Raw genomic sequence first — 22158 nt, forward strand, 5'->3', positions numbered from 1 at the left:
TGTGGGCACAGCAGTCTCTGATTTTCCATTGCTTGACCAGCCTCACTCCAATTTCGTCGTTTTCATTTTCCTGCAACGGGAGGTTGGCCATGAGCAGCCTTAAATTAGCATGACTCTTATCCCGTCTCTCTTCCTCTCCTCCCTGCGGCGGTCCTGCTGGTCAGGTTTGATGTTCAAAAAATGCTGCGGGCAGGGATCGTCTCACAGTCGGCTGCTCTTCATCTAAAACCTGCGCTTTTTCTCCAACGCTGATGAATTTATTTCTGTCATAGAAAATACGTGTTTTCAGCGATAAAGCAAAACAAAAAAATAAGAGATTAAAAACTAAACAGTGACAGTTGAAGGTACACGTTGCTGCATATGCATGTGTCACCATTGTCTCTCTCTTTTAAAAGACAGTGACACTGCCTGATTTGAAAAAAAGACTGATTGTATACCATGTGCATAATGCCTTTGGTTCAAATTCAGCCTGCGGAGGCTTTATTAACATTTATCCTGTCTCTTTCAGTTGTTTGCAGTAAATGAAGCAGAAATGCAAAACAGAATATTTTAAAAAGATAAATTGGGATCCTGTGAACTGTCACCACTGCTGTGTTGTTATGTAACGTGTCTGTTTTTGTGTTTTTTAACAGCGTCACGATGAATGTGCAGACCAAGAGCCAACAGAGTGCACCTGTGGGCTGCTGCGAGACCATATCCTGCCTCCATGGGCAATATATCCTGTTATAAAGGTACAAAATTATCCTCTGGCACATCTCAAGCAAATGTACAAACAGTGCCTGTCACACCAACGCAGAACATAACATCAGCCCAGGGCTACCTCCTGTTGTTGGTTAGCCCCTCTCACCTGTGTGGCATTTTGACAGGTACAGCGTGTACAGAGTTTTCTTTATTCCTCAAAAGACATGAAAAGCTATTACATCTTCTCTTGTTTTTTTCACTCTGGTTTTGTTTTGGTCCCTAAAGGAGAGACCAAACAATGTAAAGAACGGCTGCTCTGCCTCAGCAGATGACAGCGAGCTTAATACTACTCCTGATGGACAAGTGCTTCAGGTATTATCTCCAACGAAAGCTTTTATTAACACTGAACATTTACAACCTGACATTTGAGTAGGGTAAATTTGATTTGCCTTTATGTACAGTAGATCAGTGTGTGTGTTTTTTCCCCATCTGTTTTATAATGAACATTTGTACATCATTCATTCAGATCAGCCCTGTGCCACACACCCATCCTCTTCTCGTGTTTGTCAACCCTAAAAGTGGTGGAAAGCAGGGAGAAAGGTGAGTCCAAGCAGAATAAGTTTAGAAAGAACGATGTCTGATACATGCATATTCTTTAGCCTGGTTTTATGTATTTCAGAGTCCTGCATAAATTTCAGTATTTACTGAATCCACGGCAGGTATACAACCTCTCAAGTGGCGGACCAGGACCAGGGTGAGTAATTGATACAAAAGACTATGTTCAGCGTTAAATAGAAATATGTATTTATATTTCTTTTTTGTCAGTGTGTGTATAATTCTTGCTTTATTAAGAGACCGTCAATAATGATCTCATCTCGTACAGTTTCCTTTTTTCTTTTAAACAAGAACAGTTTCCTGGAGATTAAATACAGGAGGTGTATTAAATAAAAGGGTGATTTCAAGAAGCTGTATATACATCCACACCTAGACATGTACACATATCGATATCCATATTTCCTTGAATTTTACGCATACACACACATTTACATTCATAGACAGGTGTTCAGACTACAGAGAGGCTTATTTCCTCAGGCTGTGAGACTCATTTCATCCTCCACACTTCACTCTTATAAAATAGTTTGTTTTTCTTTGTTTTTCTGTTATGTAGCATAAAAGGAAAGGGAACTCAGGTTCGTTTTACAACCCTGTAGCTGTAAAATGACAATAAATAAACCGTTACCTCTACCTTAATATATACATTCATACCCATATGTGTTTACATACACCTATGATTCCTCGCCCACACAAACATTCCTGTTTATCTCAACATGCATTTAAATTTAAGAGGATAGATGAAAATTAAAATAAATGTATAATTCAAACCACATTTTCCTGAATACCTCTTTCCGCTCTGTATCACACTCTGGTGTTATAGCTCCCGTCAACTTTCTTTCAGGTTGAGTTTCTTCAGAAATCTGCAGGATTACAGGATCCTGGTGTGCGGGGGAGATGGAACAGTTGGCTGGATTCTCGACGCAATAGGTGAGAATGGTGGATCAAGATCTATAAAAGGCACACGTCAGTTTCTGGTGAAAATCATCGTGACACACATCCTTCTTTTTCTCGCAATCAGACAAAGCCAATCTTCTGGTACGGCCACCTGTCGCGGTGCTTCCTCTGGGGACGGGAAATGACCTTGCGCGATGTCTGCGATGGGGAGGAGGTGAGAAATTAATGACAGTTGGAGAGTTTCCATACAGTTGAAACTGGATGCTCTGTTGCTGTGTGTGTTTGTTTGGATGTCCTTCAGCAAAAGTTCTCCCGATGCTTCATACTATATTTGTGCACAGTGAGTCATGTTGGTGTTTGTGCGTTGAAGGATATGACGGTGAGGATCTGAGCCGTATTCTTAAAGACATCGAGGGGAGCTTTCAGGTCCCCATGGACCGCTGGAGTGTGCAGGTCATCACAGATGAGAATGAGGAGAAGGGCGACCCGGTGCCGTATGAAATCATCAACAACTACTTCTCTATTGGTGTGGTGAGTTTTTGAGAAATGCAAACAAGAGGAAGTATTTTTTTTTAGGTTTTGTGTTTTTTGTGTTGTTTGTGTCATTTGGATCATTGTGTTGTGTCAACAGGATGCCTCCATTGCCCACCGGTTTCACACGATGAGGGAGAAACATCCCCAGAAATTCAACAGCAGGTACACATTACAAATCCATTTTCACTAATAAAGACCACGGCAATAAAGTTATGAATTTAGAAGTTTATTGTGTATTATTGATGGAGATTTGAGATGATGTAAGAGGGATGGATTGATGGTCAGACGGAGGCAGAGGGTCGTGGGATGAAGGGATGAGAGAAGAGGAATAGGGGTTGTGGCAGGATGGATGTTAGTCTCAGCTCCCCCAGTTCTCTTCTTACTTCCTGCTGCTTACCGACACCACTCTGAGTTGGGGAGCTGTCTCTTTGTTCAGTGGGATTTATTTTTCCAATTAGTGCCCTCAGTGGTTCCTGTATTCAAACGAGAGAGAGGGGGAAAAAAGGGGGTTTGGGAGGGGAAGGATGTGAAAACTGAATCAAAGGGGAAGGAAATTGATCATGTGAGCTTAAATACTTTTTGTGTGAAAATGGGATGAGTTTGATGCGTGGGCTTTGTTCCCAAACCTTGTTAAAAACTTAATTTTAAATCAGCAGAGCTGTTTTTCAGTTTTACTTTTATTTTTCCTGTGTGGTGGGTTTTTGAAAGCAGAAAAAAAAAACATGAACGCAGGTGCAACAGCAGATGTGTGTGGCAATGAGCTTTGCAATTTGACTCCTCCTCCCCCTGAAGAGCCGTGTGCTAAAAAATGTTCTGTGAAAATGAAACATCATTCAGACCTGCAGAAAAAAAACACACTTTTTCATGACTGCAGGATGAAGAACAAGCTGTGGTATTTCGAATTTGCCACTTCAGAAACCATCTCTGCTTCCTGCAAGAAACTGAGCGAAAGTCTTACAATTGAGGTGAGAACGCAGCATCAGCGTAACCTGCACTGCAAAGTGTGCATTTTGTGTTTCTGTCTTTGAAACAGTTTCTGTCGTGTGAAAAAAAAAAAACTGTTCCCACAAGCAGACAGCGTACTGATGTTACTTTGTCCCTGACACCTGCTGCTGCTGCTTCTTCTTCAGTGCTGTGGTACTCCGCTGGATCTCAGTGGTGTCTCTCTAGAGGGGGTTGCTGTGCTAAACATTCCCAGCATGCATGGTGGTTCCAACCTGTGGGGTGAGACCAAGAAAGGGGACACTAAGGGTCAGGAAGAGCCTGACGTGATCATCGACCCAGAAATCCTGAAAGTGACCTCCCAAGGTATTTTGTCTTTGACCTCAACTCTACTGAATGATTACTTTAGAAAAGGGTGTGTGAGATTTTCAGAAATCTGATATAAAGCTGCACTAATCTATATATAAAAGGGGTCACCTGCAACGATGAACCCAAAACACTGCACTTCCCTTTAGCTTTATGAAGCCTTTTAACCTTTTCCATCTAAATGTTTTGGTTTTACAGCCCACAAACCAAAAACCTGCTTCTGTAAAACAGCTAAAGTCAGTGTGATTATTGGACAAATATTTTTCTTGTGGAGGCAAATAGGACCCAAAATAAATGCAAAGTTGCTCTGTGCCTGCTAGGATTATGATTAGGCAACTGTTTGCTAAAACAATTGTCTTTAGAACAACAACAACAACAACAACAATGTGATTATATGTCGGATGTTTTCTGCTTGACCTGCTGTTTGCAAGTGGTCCAAAAATCAATTAATGCATCTGTAAGAGGGAAAGATATTCCCAAATCATTAAATGCATTTAATAAAACCGGCTTCAATATAATGACACCATTAGCCTGACTCGATGATGTATTTTCATGCTGTTCAGGATCCGCATTTGTAAAACTCAGAGGAGAACCCACTCTTAATGTTTGTGAACGTACAAATTAGGAAGTGAACGTACACAGAAAAAATATTCTGATTTATAAAACCTTGCGTGCCAGTGCGCAATTTCTTTTTATAATCCCAAATCCACTCATATTTAAACCTGCAATAACTGATTTCTCTGGCCACTTGAGGGCAGCAAAGACAAGTTATAAACGCATTGAAATAATATCACCTTTCAGGTTGGTTTGGCTCATTTGTTAGCGAACAGTTGATTATTTACAGAGCTAGAATTAATCTGTACTCGTTTTTTGTGTCCTCCAGTCCAGTATTCACTTTCCTTTTAGCTCTGTTTTTGGTCTCTACCAACTCCTGAGAGAGGGTATCTCCTGTCTCTGCTGCTGGATGAAACACTGTGTTCACCCATAGCCTCTTAAAAATATTTGATTTGTTATAAATGTAAGTTTAGTATTAGTTTCCAGGAGTATATGTAGGTAATGGGTTGAGTCTCAGTACAATATTATTTTGTTACTTTGAATTCCACTCTGTATCCTGATGCAGAATAAATGAGATCACTGTGAATAGGATGATTGTCTCAGACGTTCCCTGTCTGTGCGCTGGATATTCAGTATGTCACTGTGTTCTTGTCAGATCTCAGTGACCGTCGATTAGAGGTGGTCGGCTTGGAAGGAGCCATGGAGATGGGACAGATATACACGGGCCTGAAAAGCGCTGTGAGGCTTGCGAAAACATCACAGATCACCATCAGGTGAGAATCTGCCACACAGACGTGTTCGGACTTGTCAGGCTTTGAGAACGGCTTCTAGTTGACTCTGATCACCAGCTGAGGATGATACTTAGCTGGTTCTTTACATAACAATAATTACGTGTGCTGGCTTTCTTTTGGTATTTTAATTACACTTTAGGGTCATTGATTTTGTTACCTGATGCACTTTGTTGATCCCTCTCTATTCTACCCCCAGGACGAAGAAAGCCTTACCGATGCAGATAGATGGAGAGCCGTGGATGCAGCCTCCCTGCACGGTAAACACCACACAGACGCCGTTTTGTCTTTTTGGCCGTTAATTAAATATCAAAGCAAATGCTGCTGTAGAGAGGCAAAGTCCCTTTCCTTCTCGTTCTCTCATGGGACCTTATTTCAGGAAAATGTATATGGTGGTGAATGGACCCCTTTTTGTTTCGTTTTTTAATACTAAAAGTGAAAAATGTGTATTAAAGATATTGTATGACTTTGCTCGCTCATGGTGATCTTGATTTGGTGAGCACAGCTGTGGATCGTCATGCAATTGTTAGGCTGTATTCAAGCACTGTTTCCCTTTTTAAGTGTTACGTCTCGAGAATGTGTGCAGGAATTACAGTTTTTCTTTGGAGGTGAATGGCGAGAGACACATCATTTTTTGATCCTGTTTGAATTGTGCCATTAATTACACATCGAATGTTTGTCAATTCAAAAGATGATTTAACAAGTCAAGAAAATTGCAATTCGTTGTAAAAATAGTGAAGTATTATTTGGTTTTTAACATGGCCGTCACCTCGCCACAGAGAAAAAGTATTTAAAAAGGTCAAGTCTGGCCATATCGACAGCTGCAGTATGTGAAAAGAGAGTTAGTCAGCTTGGTGAGATAGCTAAGCTCTACAAGCTTTCAGTTAGAGGTTTTGTTGAGTGCTAAATGACACAGCGTCACTGACGTGGCTGTTTGGTGTGTAGTCTTTTGAATAGACCCTTTTCACGACTTGTCAAAGCATTAAAAGCACAGTTTTAATTTCTTACATTACTGATGGCTTCACTCCATTTAGTTGAGCTCGTTCCAGAGCTCTGGTATTCTGCATGCTCACACGCTAACATGACTTCGAAGGACACTTAATAGAGTGGATCCATCGTTATTAACGTTATTGTTGACACCTGTGCTTTTACGGCTTTGACAAGTCAAGATGTCTGACGTGAGAAGGGTCTTTTATGTATATTTTCAAAGTCTTTTACTTCAACGGTTTAATGACTAACTGCGACTATCAAGTTAAAAAATGTATCTTTTAAATTGACAAACATCGTATGTGTATTTCAAGGCACAATTCAAACGGGATCAAAAAATGATTTGTCTCATGATTCACCACGACACATATTTTTTCTGAAATGAGGTCCCATAGTGGTCCACTGGAAAGGGGTGCCTCTCTATTAGCATTGAAATGATAAATGTTTTGGTTTATATTGTAATTGACTGGATGTTTTTGCTTTCTATATTTCCTTTTCAGATTCACATCACACACAAGAATCAAGCCAGCATGTTGATGGCTCCACAGGCCAAATCGTCTGGTTTTTTCAAATAAAACTGCAGCCCGTTTATTGTACATAGAGGACTGACACTTTTCTGCATGTCTGTAACACATAACCGAAACATAGAATACAAACTGTACGGTGAGATATGTTTGCATCGTGGCAAATAATTTAGACCAAATTTACTCTGTGTTTTTAATCAAATACTCGACACCCTGGCTGTCTCAGTGCTTCACAGTTAGTGGGTTTATTGCTGTGTAGGAACTTAAAGTAAGGTTAAATGAATGTCATGCTAAAAGAAGAATATTCAGCTTCATGTGCCTTTAAAATCTGTTCTCTATGGTGATGACTTAGGTAGAGGATATACAGAGAGTTGTGTAGGCATGCACTTTGGACATAAACCATGTAGTATTGCTGTTTTTGTTGTGGCTGTAAAGACGCTGCGAAAAGCCATACATGTATGTTTTTGTCATGTTGGAACCAAAATAGAAAGATTCATGAAATTACATTTCAAACAGTGGCTGACGGTGTTTTACCTATTTTTTTTTTTTTTTTTTTAAATACATTTCAGGAGATACTTGAAAATGTGTTGGGGAACAGTAACGGGACAATCATTGCCAAACGGGCTGCATGTTGATCCACTTCAGCAGTCGGCCTAATCTGCTGTTCCTGTGTGCGTGCGTGTGTGTTTGTGTGTGTGTGTGTGTGTGTGTGTGCGTGTGTGTGTGTGTGTGTGCGTGTGTGTGTGTGCGTGCGTGTGTGTGTAAGGGCAGAGTGTGTCTTGCTGTACTTGTTTATCGCAGAAAGTTGAGAGATTTTCACTTCTAACTTATAAATTGCTGATGAGATTAATTTGAAATTAATTGGTTCAGACCAGTTTAGATATGTGTAGTTCTTATTTAAATGCTTTATCAGTCACATTATTTCAATGTATCTTGAAGATGTTAATGTAATATGCCTGAAATAATAATGATAATACACTGTTTAGATATTTTAATAAATCATCTGAACTTCAGTGTTTGGGATGTCATTTTCTTTTGACCACCAGGGGGCGTCAGCTGGCTGCAACGCGTTCATGCCCTCTGACTCAAAATAAGTGTTTTCTCTTCCTCATTTAGACTTAATTTGGGATTTCACAGCTCAGTCTCTTTGTTGTCAAGGAGAGGATCCGTGTTTATAGAAAACATCAGTTTGTTCTGAGAAGTTTTAACCCCAAAACCTTCAGTGAGAGGTTTGTCTGCCATCAACACATGCTGCCTTCAAATCCTGTTGAACAAACCACGACTACTGACCTGATTGCATACTGTATGTTTGGAAATGTGGCCAACAGCTGCTGATCAGAGTTATTTAAACAGCTGTTTGCATATAAAATAGGAATTGTCTCACATTTGTGCCTTTGGACGGCTCAGTTTCAGTGAAGCAAATATAGAAAAGCCTCAAAGAGACGCTCAGGACATTTTTTAAGATGCAGAAAATATTCTGCTTTTGACTAATAATTAGTTTTTTTCGCCTTTTCAGCTACAATCCCTTAAGATTACTTCTGCTTCTACAGCCCCAAAGAAAAGTCATGCATCCATGATTATGCAAATAATTTGAATTTCCTAGTTTTGATTGTTAGACACGAGGCGTCCAGGAAGTTTCACATTTCAATGTCACATTTCATAAGTTGCCTATTTGACTGTCATAGTCTCCAAACAGGTGGTGAACTCACAAAACCCTGCTCATATACACATGTTAAACTAAGATTTAAAGCACAGAGAGACTTTCCTTCCTCAGCAGATGAACGTGAAAACAGCCTTTTTATTGTCAAAGTCTGCACACAGGTTGTTTTGTTCAGTGAAGCTGAACAGAGAAGTAACAGGAAGCCACATTTATTTTTGACTAGAGGGGAAGTTTAAACTTGACAGCATGTAAAAACAGGTTCTTATCACAGACAATGATGAGCTGAAGTCATGGAGCTTAAAATGGAGCCCACGACTACTAATGATAATAAAATGAAACCAAAATCCAGCAGAAATCCCCAAAAATCTCCCATGTCTAATAAAGTCACCGGGATTTCTACAGTAAGGAATGAGTGGTGCATAATCACAGCTTACAAGACAAAGCTTGTTCACTATGGGGCCTAAAACAACAAGATTTCATTAATTAAAACACAACAGTCATCCAAAAAGTTGCCTATTCATTTTCCGTCAACAGTCTAATCGATTAATCAATTCATGATTATTAATTGATTACATGATTTATGGGTTTAGTTCTCTTCTACTGCTGATTTCCAGTGTTGGGGGTAAGGTGTTACAAAAGCAACCCGTTACAGTAATATATTACTTTTAGTGGTAACGGAGTAACTGACTGAAGTGAAGAGTTAATGTTTTTTAAAGAATCCATCCACACCAACATGACCATATTAATATAAGCTCTTTGTTAAGTCTATGTGTGCCTGAAATGATGAAGCCTAATCCTCCGAGTGCACTTTAACTTACATTCTTGAATCACACCATGCATTGCTCGTTCTGTGGACTAAAATAAAAAGGCATGGAAAAAGATGACTTTTGTCTTGTCGTGTCATTAAAGGCTGCATTATAGAAGGTATGGGTCTATTGTGTTTCATATGACTGAGCCTACAATGAAAAATATTTATCCCTATCTCATAATATATCAGATAGACTTTGATCCTTGTTTTTTAAAGTAACTAAAAAGAAGTGTAATTACACAGACTACTTTAACGAAGGTAACTAGTAATACATTGCATTTCGAAAAAGTAACTTGCCCCAACACTGCTGATTTCTAAAATAAAACCAACCCCCCCCCCACCAAAAAAACAAAAACACTTCTTCATGTTCAGCTTCTGAAAACGTGACACGGAGACGTCCGAGGCGGCCCTGAAGGCAGCACGGAGGATGCACGTCAACATGTCTATTGGCGCTCGCTCGTGTCCTTCACAACAAAGTCTCCGCCCCCGCAGGCTGCTCAGGAGGAAGCCTCTGAGGTGACTCTGTAGCTCCCTCCACGTTGAGCCTCACAACTCGGTCAGCATCTCAGTGGGCCACCGGGACACTTCATTATAAACAAAACAAAACTTCATCCATAGCAACTTTTTTTTTTTTTCCTGTCTGAGCTCAACATGACGTTCAGGAGGCTGAAGAAGGTGAACTCCAGCGGGCCGGACACTGGACCCGCATCCCAAGACAGCGACATTTATTTCCCCTCGTCAAAGTCCGACAGCTGCAGGACGATGGATTTACCGAGCAACTCGTCCGAGGTTTACAACTACAAGACTCTGGCTTATTCTGGAGGGACTCTGCCCAGAAACTTCAAAAAGGTACAAACTTAACACTTGAAAACACTTTTTTAACAGACTTCATTGGGTTTTTTTTAGTCTGAAGTCATTAATATTGTCTGTCAAATCTTATAAACTGGAAAGTTTGGGTTGTTAACTGAACTCTGAAGGTTGTTGGTTTTAACTTTTTAACTTTTAATTGTTCTTACAAGACAGTTAGATTCACTCAATGACAAGTTTTTGCAGTCTAGAGGAAGAGTTTTTTCTGCCTTATTAGCATCAAATCAGGTGTTTTTTCAGCAAAATAAGCAGTTTTTCTTTGGAAGGAATGAGGAGATGAATCCATGAAGTTTGTGTGACCTCATCTGAAGCTAAATGTCTTTAGTTTTGTGTGTCTCATGAGTTTATCTGGTGATTCTTCATCTGAAAATTGTGTGGGAAGTTCAGTGTACACCAGAGGGCATCTCACCGGAGGCCAACAGTAGCTCATCCAGGGGCAAGTGTGGACCACCCAGACACTGAGTGTGGTCCATGTTGTGTCAGGTACACCAGGGCCCACTGCACAACTTTATGTGTGTGACTGGACCTGGACAAACTCATTTTGACTCCGTTCTTCAGAGGGATGATGGAAAGTTTTGCCATAATTATGATTTTAGAGGTCATTGAGAAACTTTCAGAAGCTCCTGCTGTTTTCAGTTTCATAATGAACTGGTCAGAAGTTAAGGGGTCGCTTAGAAATGTTGTTATTTTCTTCACAAAAACCTAATTTCTTTTAAGTAAAACTAGAGTGGCACTAAGTAGAGCGCATACCTCCATCCAAGCCCAACGCTCTTACTCACTCATAGATACCAGCCACCTAAATACGCCTGATATCCCCTGAGAAATGAACAAATACGTTGAAAATCTCTCAATGTTAAAGAAAGAACGAAATCTCTGGATCCGTCAGAAACTTGAAATAATAGCAACAACTGATGTCAACATGTTAGTCTGGATCAGGACGAGGTCGACTTCCATGATTTTCCTGCTGGTTATGTTCTGGTATTGCAGTTTGACACACGCATGTGTTCGAGCCGGTGGTGAACTTTTTGCTAGAGCTCCCGATCTGCGTGTTATGATTTGTTTATCATCTTCCAAAAAAGTTAGATTTCTCTCTTTCGGTCCATTTCTACTCCTGACTGAACCCATCACCTCTGCTGCATGATATCAGGGGAAATCACAATCAATTTAAAGTGATGTGAGGTTTTTATATGAGGTGTGTAAGTTATAAAGTCAGTATAAATATGAATCGAACCTAAGCACCGCCTCGGAAATTATCTTAAGTTCAAGTACAGATCCAACAGCGTTTTTATAAATGAAGCCCCGGGACTGACGGCCTCCTTCTCTGATGATCCAGAACTCGCCAGCTGTAGCCGGTGTTGCATAATTCTGGCTCAAAGTTGTCGTGACTTGTGGGTCAATCCACACATCTTCCTGTGTCTCTCGTGAAGCTCATTTTATTCCGCTCTGGCGCTTCTGTCAGAGTTTCTGCCGCCCCAGTTAGTTCAAAAACAGACATGTGTGACAGTGTACTGTAAAGAGAGGCACAGTCATCCACAAGCCTACATGCATAAAGTGTGCAGTAGCTGCGCTGAGCGGCTACAACAGCGCATTGTACACGCAGGGGCACGGAGATCCTGCTCCGTCCGCCCCCGTCCGTCTCTGGTGGGTATTTGGGAATAAATGCACTCATTGAGACGAGAGCGGGACAATTCTGTAAGTGTGCGGACATAAAGAAAGCAACATTTTACTACCGAGAGAGACTGCAAGCACAAAGCGGCCTTTCATGAACGCAGCATTTGAACATGATTGAGTTGGAACAGACGAGGATTGATTGTAAGTGATTTAGTGGAGCCTTCTGGACAGATGCCTTCCTTATTTACACAGTCAGGTAGGGCCGGGTCCTGACCCACTGTTGACTTTCACTCAATGTAGTCATTGTGGCAGTTAGCGTTCACCCACTGAGTCCTAATTGTCCCTGTAATGGGCTGGAGTTTGCACAAACGACTCTAAATGATCTAAAATTTCAGATCAACAGTCTGAGAGCCTGAAGGAAGCTGGTTTTGTGTGAAATTAAGGCTAAATATAGGAGCTCTGAGGTCCTCTTCTGACGTTGTGACTGCTTGGAGTAAACAAAGAGCAGCCAGACACGCATTTCTGGTTTCACTGCTGATGCTTTCATACCGCCATAATGGCTCAGTAGCTTAAAAACACAAACACGCCGCACGGAGCACGTGTGCGGCTTCAGGACCTGCTGGACCGGTAGATGCGTTGATGTTTACAGCAGGTGTGTCAGGGAGATGTTTTTTGGGGGAAAACCCTCATGAGTAATCGTGAATTAACCTCATGTAGCTGTCTGACACGCTCCATCTCTTTGTTTTCGTTTTCTCCTGGCAGGGCGGCGGGCTGCAGAAGTGGAAACCCCTGACACAGTCACCAGAACCACAAAGGTAAATCCCTCTCATCAATCACTGGCGTCTGCTGTCTTTAATGACGACATCTTCTTCCTGAAATCGTCACAAGTGCACAGTTTCCTCTCAGAGTGAAAGGCCCTCTTTCACACACCGATCTGTACTGATGGCTGCCATTGTTATGCATCATATTCCTGAGGGTTGTCATGAATTTTCATGTACTTTGCGGCCCCCCCACCCCCCCCACCGCATGAGAGACGCAGCGCTGCCCTCCCTCCGTCCAACAGACCTTTGTACTGTACGTTTAGCCGTGACGTCCAGATGCTGCTGGACACAGAAGAAGTCCTGTGCAGACGGCAGAGATCTCTCATTATGCAATTTAGATAAGGACGGAGATGGAGAAGGACTCAGAGTCGGACGTAAACATCTTGTTGACCTCGAAAACCAGAGGAACTCAAGGCAGTCCGAATACGAGAAGATGGATCAAAACGAGGAAGGAAATATTAAAAAGCCTTTTATTATAGTCGTTTAATCATTTAGAGGTCCAAAGGGTTGCAAACATGTTGTTTTGAGCCCTAGTGGTTAAAAAACATGTTGGCTCTCTCGATGACTGGCCTTTTTAATGATTTAGCCACTATAATAGAAGGCTTTTTAATATTTCCTTCGTCTTTTATTTGGTCTATTAAAAAAATGCTGAAAAGTGCCCATCACGATATCCTTGAACTCGGTCAGACATCCTCAGATGTCTTTTTTTTGTCCAACCAACAGTTAAAAACTTAGAAAATAATAATCGTACGGTTATATTAAACAGAGAAAAGCAGGAAATCCTCATTTCAGAAGCCGACATGTGGGAATGTTGGCTTGAAAAATGACAAAAACGGCTAAAAACAAGTCATCGACTATCCCTAATGTTCGCCGTGTGAATGAACAGTCGTTCCAGCTCTGCGTTGATTACATGCCGTTTGTGCTTTTTCTCCTTTTGCCTTTACGGCTGTATCACCGGGTCATCTCTAAAATAAGACCAGCCGTTTAAATGTGAGACCATGAAAGATGTCTCAGCCCGCAGCCATCACATATTTGCTTGGAAATCGACTAATTGATTAATTGATTGTCAAAACAGATGCTCCTCTGAGTGTGGGCAAACTTCTTCACGCAGTTAATTTTTAGAAAGAAAACAAACAAAATGTCTTTCTGTTTTTCCAGGAAGGTGGTGGTCCTGGAGAAAAAGGAAGAGGAGACGTTTGGTTTCGAGATCCAGGTAAGAGGATTAACGGCGGTATACGAAGTGGGTCTTTCAACCTCTCGAGCTCCATTTAACAGGATTTCCCTGATCGTCCGCATCCCTGTCAACAGGCGATGGAGCTTGAGTGACTGAAACGTGAACATCTTATCCAGTAAAATCTCTTAATCCGAGCGTTTCGCCTGCGCCGGCGGGGGTTAAAGGTCACGCATCAGTCAAACAGCTCGTTGATCCCATGACTGGAAAGAGGAGGAGATGTGTTTTTTCTCTCCCGGCATTTATTTTAAGGCGTGCGGTTTGCTCACACGCTTCCCATGTTAATACCTGCCTCGCTCTCACACACTCAGCAGGCAGACGCTTCGCACATTTGACCTCAATATCTGCGTGAGATCTCAGCCGCCCTGGAGCTCTGTCTCACAATGTCGACTCTGTTAGGCAGACCTCATTCTTTAAATAGTTTTCTGAAATGGTTAAACGTTGATTTTAGTTTTTTTTTTTAAATTAATAAGAAGCCGTAAAGCTCAGTTAAAAGTTTCTGGAAGTGGATTGCTGCATCGAGGGAAAGACATATTGTTCTATTTACGGTTTTCGATGGAGGTTCTCGCCCTTCCTGCCCGCCTGTGGCCAGAAGGAAGTGAGATCATGAGTTTGACGGTCAGCACGGACAGAGAGAGATGAGTTTCGGACTCTTGAGTTTCCTGTCCTCCGCGCCCTTTGTGTTTAATACAGATGTGCAGCCGAGGGCCCGGCATGTAAATGTGATATTTGCATTTCAGCGATATTTGCATTGGTCGTGTGTTTATCTTTCTGGCTGCCGAGAAGGAAGCTCGGCGGCAAACACACACAGGCCGATCCAAATCAATTGAAATTTCCATAAGAGAAGCTGGTCCAAGTTTTGATGGGAGTGCTCGACTGTAACAGATGGAAAGCTTGACAACTTGAGTTTTAATTCACGGGACGGTCTCGTCGTTTCGTCAGTCTCTGGACCTGTTTGTTGAGAAAGTACCTGACTTTCAGGCTCCCTCAGCGGCAGCAGCACCGGCAGCGTGTTGAATGACTGATAGACTTCCTCCTGTCACCCTGCTATCTGTTGCCTGCAGTGACCTTCTGCAGAGACACTGTGGTGACTGAAACGAGGAAGAGCGTGCAAATGCTTGTGGGAGTAACACAAACTGTTTCCCAGGCAACAAAATATAAGACGCATAATGAGGTTGTTGTGACATCATGTCAGTTTATATAACGATGTTCTGCTTTTATTGAGCTGAACTGAAGTTTTTAATGAGTGTTATGGTAACAGCAGGTTTATAAATAAGCTTATCTATTATTAACCTCTCTTACAACACATTTTATTATAACATGAGACTAGATATCATCTTAGATTTTGGATATTCATTATGTCACATGTCACAGTTGTTGTGTTTTCCTGGTTTTAAAGGCTGCTTTACAGTACAGTGATGGGACTTACCAGACTGTTGGACTTGTTCCAATATTAACTTTATCCACTTAGTCATTATATCCACATTACTGATGACATTACTTGAGGGCTTTTGAGGAGAATAGAGGATAGAGACAATTCAGTTCTCAAAATGGCACTAAAACACACATGAACCAGCTGACAGACAAGACTAGACAGAATATTGTGCTAACAGAGATGAGAGTGCAAACGGGAGGTGTTGAATACGTTTCCACACATCCAATTTAACTACTTTAGCGGGGGATACATGGACGAGCCGTGCAGTGAGCCGCGGTGACAGGTTTAGGATTGAAAAGACTGACTGAAAAGACGTGGGCTCCACCCTCGTGGCAATTCAAAACAATCCAGACAGACTGAACGTGAGCGAGCTAGATGGCTTTTTTCCAGTCATTCATGTGACGATCTTCACGAGTTTTCTGATAATGGAAATTCTCCACGATCAACGTATCTCTTCTTGTCCCAGTCCTTCTCCTGACATGCCCATATTTGCATTGGAAGAGATGTTGTTGTATAAAAACGGCCATAGTTTCCAGATCAGACAGATCTTCTCTTCACAGCTCTTTTCTCTGTGTAAAAAAAAAAATACATTCCAGCCTTCAGTTAAAGATAATCTCAGCAGAGTTCAGCAAATCAGGTGTTATTTCGATATGAAATTCCCTCTTTGTGCTTCCCTGGACATGTTTTCTTTCTGGGGTGCAGCAGAGGGGCAGTAACACAAAGAGGGATCTTTGTCCTCAAAACACCTCAACTCTGGAAGATATCCTCTTCACTTGTCCAAGTCAGTCTGCTGAAGCGTCACATTGTTTTCAGCTGAACTTCGGGAGCCATTTATGCAACTTTTGAGTATATTTTTAGACTAGAGGTTTGTTTGTCCCCCATTTACTTACAATGGAAATCATGCACAAGGTAGATAACACTTCCATGTACACTTGGGCATGTTGGTACCGTTCAATAGATGGACTGGAAAACAATCCTTTAATCTTAGATTAGTTGAAAAAGTTCACAGTCTCTGTTTAATCAGATAAGAGAATCTCTTACTCTGCATGTTCACTGATAGGATCATCTTTTCCTGTCTTGTTATGACTGTGAGACAATTCTTATACGTGAAGAACAAAGAAGTATTTATGAAGCTGTTTTTGTTGCCATTGTTCAGTGTGATTGTTTTGTGTCTTTCAGACCTACGGCCTTCACCATCAGGACCAAAACTCCGTTGAAATGTGCACGTTCGTGTGCAAGGTGCACGACGACAGCCCCGCTCAGCAAGCAGGACTTAAAGTTGGTGAGTTCGTATTTGTATTTGAGTCTAAAATAACCTGGGGAAGTGAGGCAAGTGTCAGGTGGTTTTGGTTCAGCTTATCCTCCTCTTGTGTTTGCCGGTTGACATTCGCGTGCCTTACGTCAACAGAAGCACTCGCGTGTTTCTGCCGGCTGTTTAAGGAAGTACAAATATGCCTGTGTGCCCACTCATTTTCCAGTCAACAAACAACTAAGTGAGCGGCTATCTCAGCCAGCGAGTATCTGCCAGCTCCTCTCACCAGTGTGCCAGATAGAGTAAAGCAGAGACGACCTCTCAAATGTTGGTTTTGAAAGGAAGTGTTGTTTTTATTTGGCAAACGCGGCTCGTTTCCTTTTGTGTCCTTTTTAAAGAAATTCCCTCGAAGATAGAAAGAGCGTGTGAACAAACCGACACGTGCTGATTCTGTTTTTATCAGTTCAGAGAATATATTTGTCACAGTGAGATGAAGAGACGACGCTCTGCAGCTTTCTATAAATTCTCTCTGGTTTTCAAACTCGTGACCACAGAGTCACAAGCCGGCCGCTCTCAGCGTCAGTGTGTCAGAAAAACGAAGAAGTGAGGGGCTTCTCTGCTGCTGCTGTCTTTCCTCCATCCAGCCTTCATACGTTTGTCACTTCAGTTTCAGTTCCTACATTCCTCACATACCCGCTCTATTGTTCCACCGCGTCTCGCTGCGAACACAGTGACTTCATCTCATGAGGCGGTGGTTTTTAAAAGAGGAAAACAGGCTTTGTGTTGAAGCCTCGCAAAGGCCCGCTGTCACGCTTGAGAGTTCACACCACAACTAATGACCGCAGAGTCCGAAGTATGATGTTGTGGCTCTCGCAGATAAAATTAAACGCGTGTGAGATTAACATTTCGAAAATAAGCATCTTTCCAACGAGGTGACTGCAGGCCACGACAACACATGCTTCATGGCTCTGCACATTTGTGTTGCACATGTGTCGAGGCTACTTTTAGAATCAAACGAGCCTCAGTTGGCTGCAGCTTGCAATAATTAAAGCCGCAGTGGATTGAAGCGCATCCTGAACTGATGGCCCGCTGGTTAACTCACATGCTCTGTGTGTGTCATTGTGTCTGTGTGTGTGTGTGTGTGTGTGGGGGCACAGGGGACACCATCGCCAGTGTGAACGAGGCCACCGTCGAGGGATTTCGGCACAAGGAGATCGTTCAGCTCATCAGGGCCTGTGGCAACACAATCAGGTACAAACTCGCAGAAAACAACAGAAGTGGTGCATGTTTAGAGACGCATCATTCAGAGATGTGCAAGTAAATCTTCTCAGGATAGGAAAGTCGGCAAGCGACACTTAACACGGATCAGTGCTGCAGTCAGGTTCATAAAGAAGATAAATCCACTTTTTAATCCCAAAAAGATTAAAAGTAATCTCTTAGCTCTCCTCCCGTCAGTAAACAGCCTTTAATCAGAGCAAAACCTGACGTGACTCCGGTGTTTATTCCTCCAGAAGGTCCAGCTCTGCACACAATGCTCTCCTCCAGAGCTGGCCTGCTCCGAGCAGCTGAGCAGACATCTTTTGATAAAGAGACACGAGCTGCTGAAATTACATATTGTGCGTTAAAAGTCATTAATACATTTTCTAGTGCTGAAACGATTATTCAGTTTGACAGAAAACTGGAAGCAGTTTTGATCACCGTTGTAAACAAGAGTGCCCCGATGCTAATGTGGACTTGTGTTTGGAAAGAACTGGTTGGTACAAGTGTGTGATGTCATTTAAATACGGAGGAATCGGTTCCCATTTAAGACCATCTCTCCTGAAAGACTTTCATAGTGTTACATTCGATTGTTCACGTAAAAAGCTACAGAAAAAGAGGAAGGGAGAGAAGTTTAAACCCCGGCTTCTGCTTTCTGCTGGGTGTGAATCAAATTGTCGGTTTCAGAAAGGGTCAAACGTTGGGAAGATGTGGGCGCGAAGGGAGCTTTTTTAAGTTCACACAGAATGAAAATGACATCATTACCCACTCACCCTCATGTGATGGAAAGTCAGGTGAAGTTTTGTAGTCCTCCAAACATTTGTGGAACAAAAAAACAGAAGTAAACAGTCGATAAGGACAACATGAAATTGCTCCATACAGCGAGTCAGACGCAATCGAAGTGTCTGGAAGCCCAGAGATCCCAAACTGTTCTGAAAGAGACGTTATTTTCACCCTTTTCAAGCAGAAATCTGACAAACTGATTAATGATTTGATTAATCAAACCGGCATCGTAAAGGTTTAAACATAATCAAGATATTACAGCCATAGCTTAAGTATCTCGAACGTCGCTGTCAGGACTCGGTATCTGGCAGTTGAGTTAAGTGCTGAGTGGGTGTTTTAATCGGAGCCACACTCTTTTCCTCATCCTTCTCCTCTGCTTGTAAAAGATTAAAAGGACAATTAGCGAGGCCCCGTTCGAAGTCTTCGAGAGCTGCTGCTCAAGACGTGAGGCGAACCGCATCAAAGTGCCCGTGTAGGCACAGGCTTTATAGACTGACATCATTAAATTATACTTACAGTCTATATAAACTGTAAAAGTGAGTACAAGCCCTCTAAGTTCGTCACCAGCTCATGTGATTCAAAGGATTTGCCACACTGAAGTATCTGGGGTGGAAAGTGTAAATGTTCCTCATCCTTCCCCCCCTCTCTTGTAAACTGTTTGACACCAGACCTCGTCCCACCACCGTCTTATGAAAAGAGCCTTTCATATGTTTGTAAATTCGCCGTTTTCTGCCCTTGTAGTTTTTTATAAGCGCTTCCTGTCACGCTTATTAATCCCGCTGCCTTCTGTTTTCACACTTACAGGCTGGAGACGGTTTACAGCGACTCCATACGAAAGGCGGAGCTGGAGGCCCGGCTGCAGTATCTGAAGGTGAGTTTTCAGTTTTCCAGCCGTGAGTCAGCCTGATTGTTTCCCCCAGCCTCACCCAAACACACACATGCATTACATGCTAGATATAGACACCACCACCACCACCACCTCCCCCGCCCTCCACACCTGTCTGCCCCAGCAGCACCACCTGTTGCATCAGCAGTTTGTCCAGCCGGCTCGCTGATCGCTGCAGACATTCTTGACTCGCGGCTGGTTAAAAAAGCTGCCTGTGAAGTGGCTCAAGCGAGCGCTGTTTCCCCCCAAAGATTACAGCAGCTGTCTCGCTCTAATCCACGAGTGTGTGAGAGCTGCGACACAGCCGCTTCCTGAGATACTAATCCAGCGTTTTAAAGATTAACAGGCTGCTGCTGCTGAACACATTAGACGTGCTCGGGATGGAAATGTTGATATCTCATTTGTGTAGACTCGATAGGAACAAAAAAACGCTGACTCATAAAGCACTACCTTGATCAGACATGACGAAAACGAACTCAATCACTTTCAGATTAAGTCTCATACCAGTCAGAGGTATTTGGGAATGCCCTTTACCATGTCATCTTCCTGTTAGTTCGCTGAGAATATTCCCCATGACGCCAATCCACCTGCTTTGTGAGCACACGTAGTTTTAACTTTTTAATGTCTGTAAAGTTGTAAGGTTAATATGTAAACGGTTTGGTCCAGGGTTAAAGATCCCTTTCGCAAGTTGTTCTGCAGCCTGTATGTCGTGGTTTTCTTGTTAAAGTCACTTAACTTCATCTCTGTCTTCTTTTTACAGCAAACTCTTCATGAGAAATGGGATGAATATCGGTCGTTGATGGTGCAGGAGCAGAGGCTCGTTCATGGTAGGTCACCTCTGAAGTTTAGTGTGTCTTGTACATTTTATTTACTTTATTTCAGTAGTATAATCCACAGAGTGTCAGCACTGCTTGTACATACAGCAATTGTCCATCTTGTTTTTGGGGTGTTTTTTAGTTAGAGCCCAGCCAGTACTCGATACCGATGTCAGAAAGTAACAATCTCAGATATTGATATGTCTGCCAGTTATACACAGCCGTTTTTGGGTCATGTGGTTATCAAACCGAGAAATGCTCTGCACTGCCAGTTTTAATAGTCTCCTTTATGTCTGTGTGTAATAAAACTTATTTGACAAAAGTGGTTCTGCTCGCTGTGAAGCGCCTCATCTGCGTGTAATAAAAAAGAAGAATAAGAAGTTGTTTTTTTTCTAACTTTATTGGGGGGAAAAAAATCCATTAATCAATTCATCCGCCCTGCCTGTTAATACACTTTTTCAAAATGGACCCACACCAAGTTCTGGGAACAGTATTTGCGTTTCTGGTGCGGTGGATTCTGGCTCTGCTCATCTTTTCATCTTCAACCAAAAACTTTTACAGGCCACAGACCAGTTCTGTTGTGCTATCGCCATGTTTCTGTTCTCTTGGAAGCAGCGTCACCTAATGTTGCCCCCACGTGATGCTGTGCTCTCAGTCCACTATCCTAACTCTTCCCCTCTTCTCTTGTAGGCATAGTAATGAGTGACGCTGCAGTGTACGAGTCCCTGGAGTCAGCAGGTGTGTACGGCAGCCTCGGCACTCCCAGCCCGGCCGCTCAGCGAGCCATCCGCTGCACGGGCAGCACCAGCAGCAGCGCCAGCTTCCTCAGCACGGCCACCGAGGACGACCCCCTGTACCAGACCTGCGTGTACCAGGTGGACGGCAGCGTTGACTCGGACGGCACCAGCGCAGACAAAAAGAAAGAGCAGCAGAAGCCGCATCGGCTCCGACCGGCCAGCGAGCTCTTCACGACCGCCAAGACGCAGCTGACCCGCAGCGCCAGCACGCGCAGCTACATGAGGGGGTCTTCGTCGTCGACGTCCAACTCGGGGGAGAAGCAGGGAGGGTTCAACTCGCTGCAGAGGAAGCCCAAACAGAAAAGCTTCCGCAGGCGCCTCCTCAAGTTTATCCCGGGTCTGAACCGACCGCTGGAGGAGGAGGAAAGCAAACTGTGAGCAGCCAACAGAGCTGTTCACCTAAAGACTGAAAGCACCAGTGACTGTCAAACTAAAGCTGCCAAAGAAAAAGATGTGAGCAGCACCAAAGATGAAGAGACGGAGACCAAAGAAATGGCTCTACAGCTGCACCTCTCCATGTTCGAATGGGTCGACCAATGAACATTCAGCTGCGTCCTGTAGCCGTCAGTGTTTCACAGCTGTACATAACTCTTGTTTCGTTGTTTTTGTTCCTTTTAAGTTATTTATTTAATTTAACATACGTCAGGTTCATGTACAGAATGAAGGATATTTGTGTTTTTACTGCATGCACCCACTTTTATTATGACCCGTTATGATTGTGCTCGTGCAACACAACATTTTATAAGTTTGATATCTGCTTTAGATGATTCAGATTGATCCTGTTTTATGTCTCTCTGCCTAAAGTCACGGTTCCAAAAATAAAAAATGTGGCATTTTCAGATTATGGGCTCGTTATTTTGTGCCGAACTTGCAAGAAAGGCTATTTTGTTCCACAAGCCGCAACTAGTTTGTGGGAATTGTAGCGGCCAAACTTAAATTAGTGCTCAGACCTCGAGTGTACACACAATCTGTTTGTAATTCCCCCAGTGGCGATATTACCTCCTCCATGTGACGCTTTTAAATATAGTAAGTCTTTATATTTCTACAAC

At 42.6% G+C, this 22158-nt stretch overlaps 2 protein-coding genes and 1 long non-coding RNA gene across 6 annotated transcripts in view; 2 read left to right on the forward strand and 1 right to left on the reverse strand.

Moving 5' to 3' along the window:
* The window catches only part of dgkaa (diacylglycerol kinase, alpha a), a 29574-nt gene extending 21675 nt beyond the window's left edge, over positions 1-7899 (forward strand). For all 3 annotated transcript variants that reach the window (XM_084367947.1, XM_084367946.1, XM_084367948.1), the window contains exons 13-25: positions 633-731; positions 967-1053; positions 1208-1281; positions 1361-1435; positions 2138-2223; positions 2315-2404; positions 2561-2721; positions 2822-2886; positions 3599-3689; positions 3855-4032; positions 5243-5360; positions 5575-5635; positions 6863-7899. In XM_084367947.1, the coding sequence (XP_084224073.1) occupies positions 633-731; positions 967-1053; positions 1208-1281; positions 1361-1435; positions 2138-2223; positions 2315-2404; positions 2561-2721; positions 2822-2886; positions 3599-3689; positions 3855-4032; positions 5243-5360; positions 5575-5635; positions 6863-6937 (1260 nt within the window). In that variant the 3' untranslated portion in view covers positions 6938-7899. The remainder of the gene's footprint in view (positions 1-632; positions 732-966; positions 1054-1207; positions 1282-1360; positions 1436-2137; positions 2224-2314; positions 2405-2560; positions 2722-2821; positions 2887-3598; positions 3690-3854; positions 4033-5242; positions 5361-5574; positions 5636-6862) is intronic.
* Positions 2901-6476, reverse strand: LOC311265869. Of its 2 annotated transcripts, none has more exons than XR_014623638.1 (3): positions 6384-6476; positions 3829-3941; positions 2901-3197 (listed from the first exon to the last, which is right to left on the reverse strand). It is a non-coding gene; the product is annotated as an uncharacterized lncRNA (long non-coding RNA). The 2 variants fall into 2 exon arrangements; XR_014623639.1 differs by having other exon boundaries at positions 3808-3941.
* A 1923-nt stretch (positions 7900-9822) lies between the features above and the next one.
* Positions 9823-21948, forward strand: tamalin (trafficking regulator and scaffold protein tamalin). Its single transcript, XM_084367738.1, has 8 exons — positions 9823-10203; positions 12595-12647; positions 13812-13866; positions 16499-16601; positions 17729-17822; positions 19416-19482; positions 20258-20324; positions 21003-21948. Exons 1-8 carry the CDS (start codon positions 10006-10008, stop codon positions 21485-21487), a joined length of 1122 nt encoding a protein of 373 aa, XP_084223864.1. The 5' UTR covers positions 9823-10005; the 3' UTR covers positions 21488-21948.
* Positions 21949-22158: the final 210 nt, after the last annotated feature.

Source organism: Pagrus pagrus, assembly GCF_965226575.1.
Source record: "Pagrus pagrus genome assembly, chromosome: 11".
NCBI lineage: Eukaryota > Metazoa > Chordata > Actinopteri > Spariformes > Sparidae > Pagrus > Pagrus pagrus.

Excerpts from the sequence above, each read along its gene's own strand:
- tamalin (XM_084367738.1), top strand. The coding sequence starts at position 10,006 with ATGACGTTCAGGAGGCTGAAGAAGGTGAACTCCAGCGGGCCGGACACT. Across the intron at positions 12,648-13,811 it reads CAGTCACCAGAACCACAAAG|GAAGGTGGTGGTCCTGGAGA; the intron begins GTAAATCCCTCT and ends CTGTTTTTCCAG. Across the intron at positions 19,483-20,257 it reads CCCGGCTGCAGTATCTGAAG|CAAACTCTTCATGAGAAATG; the intron begins GTGAGTTTTCAG and ends TTCTTTTTACAG.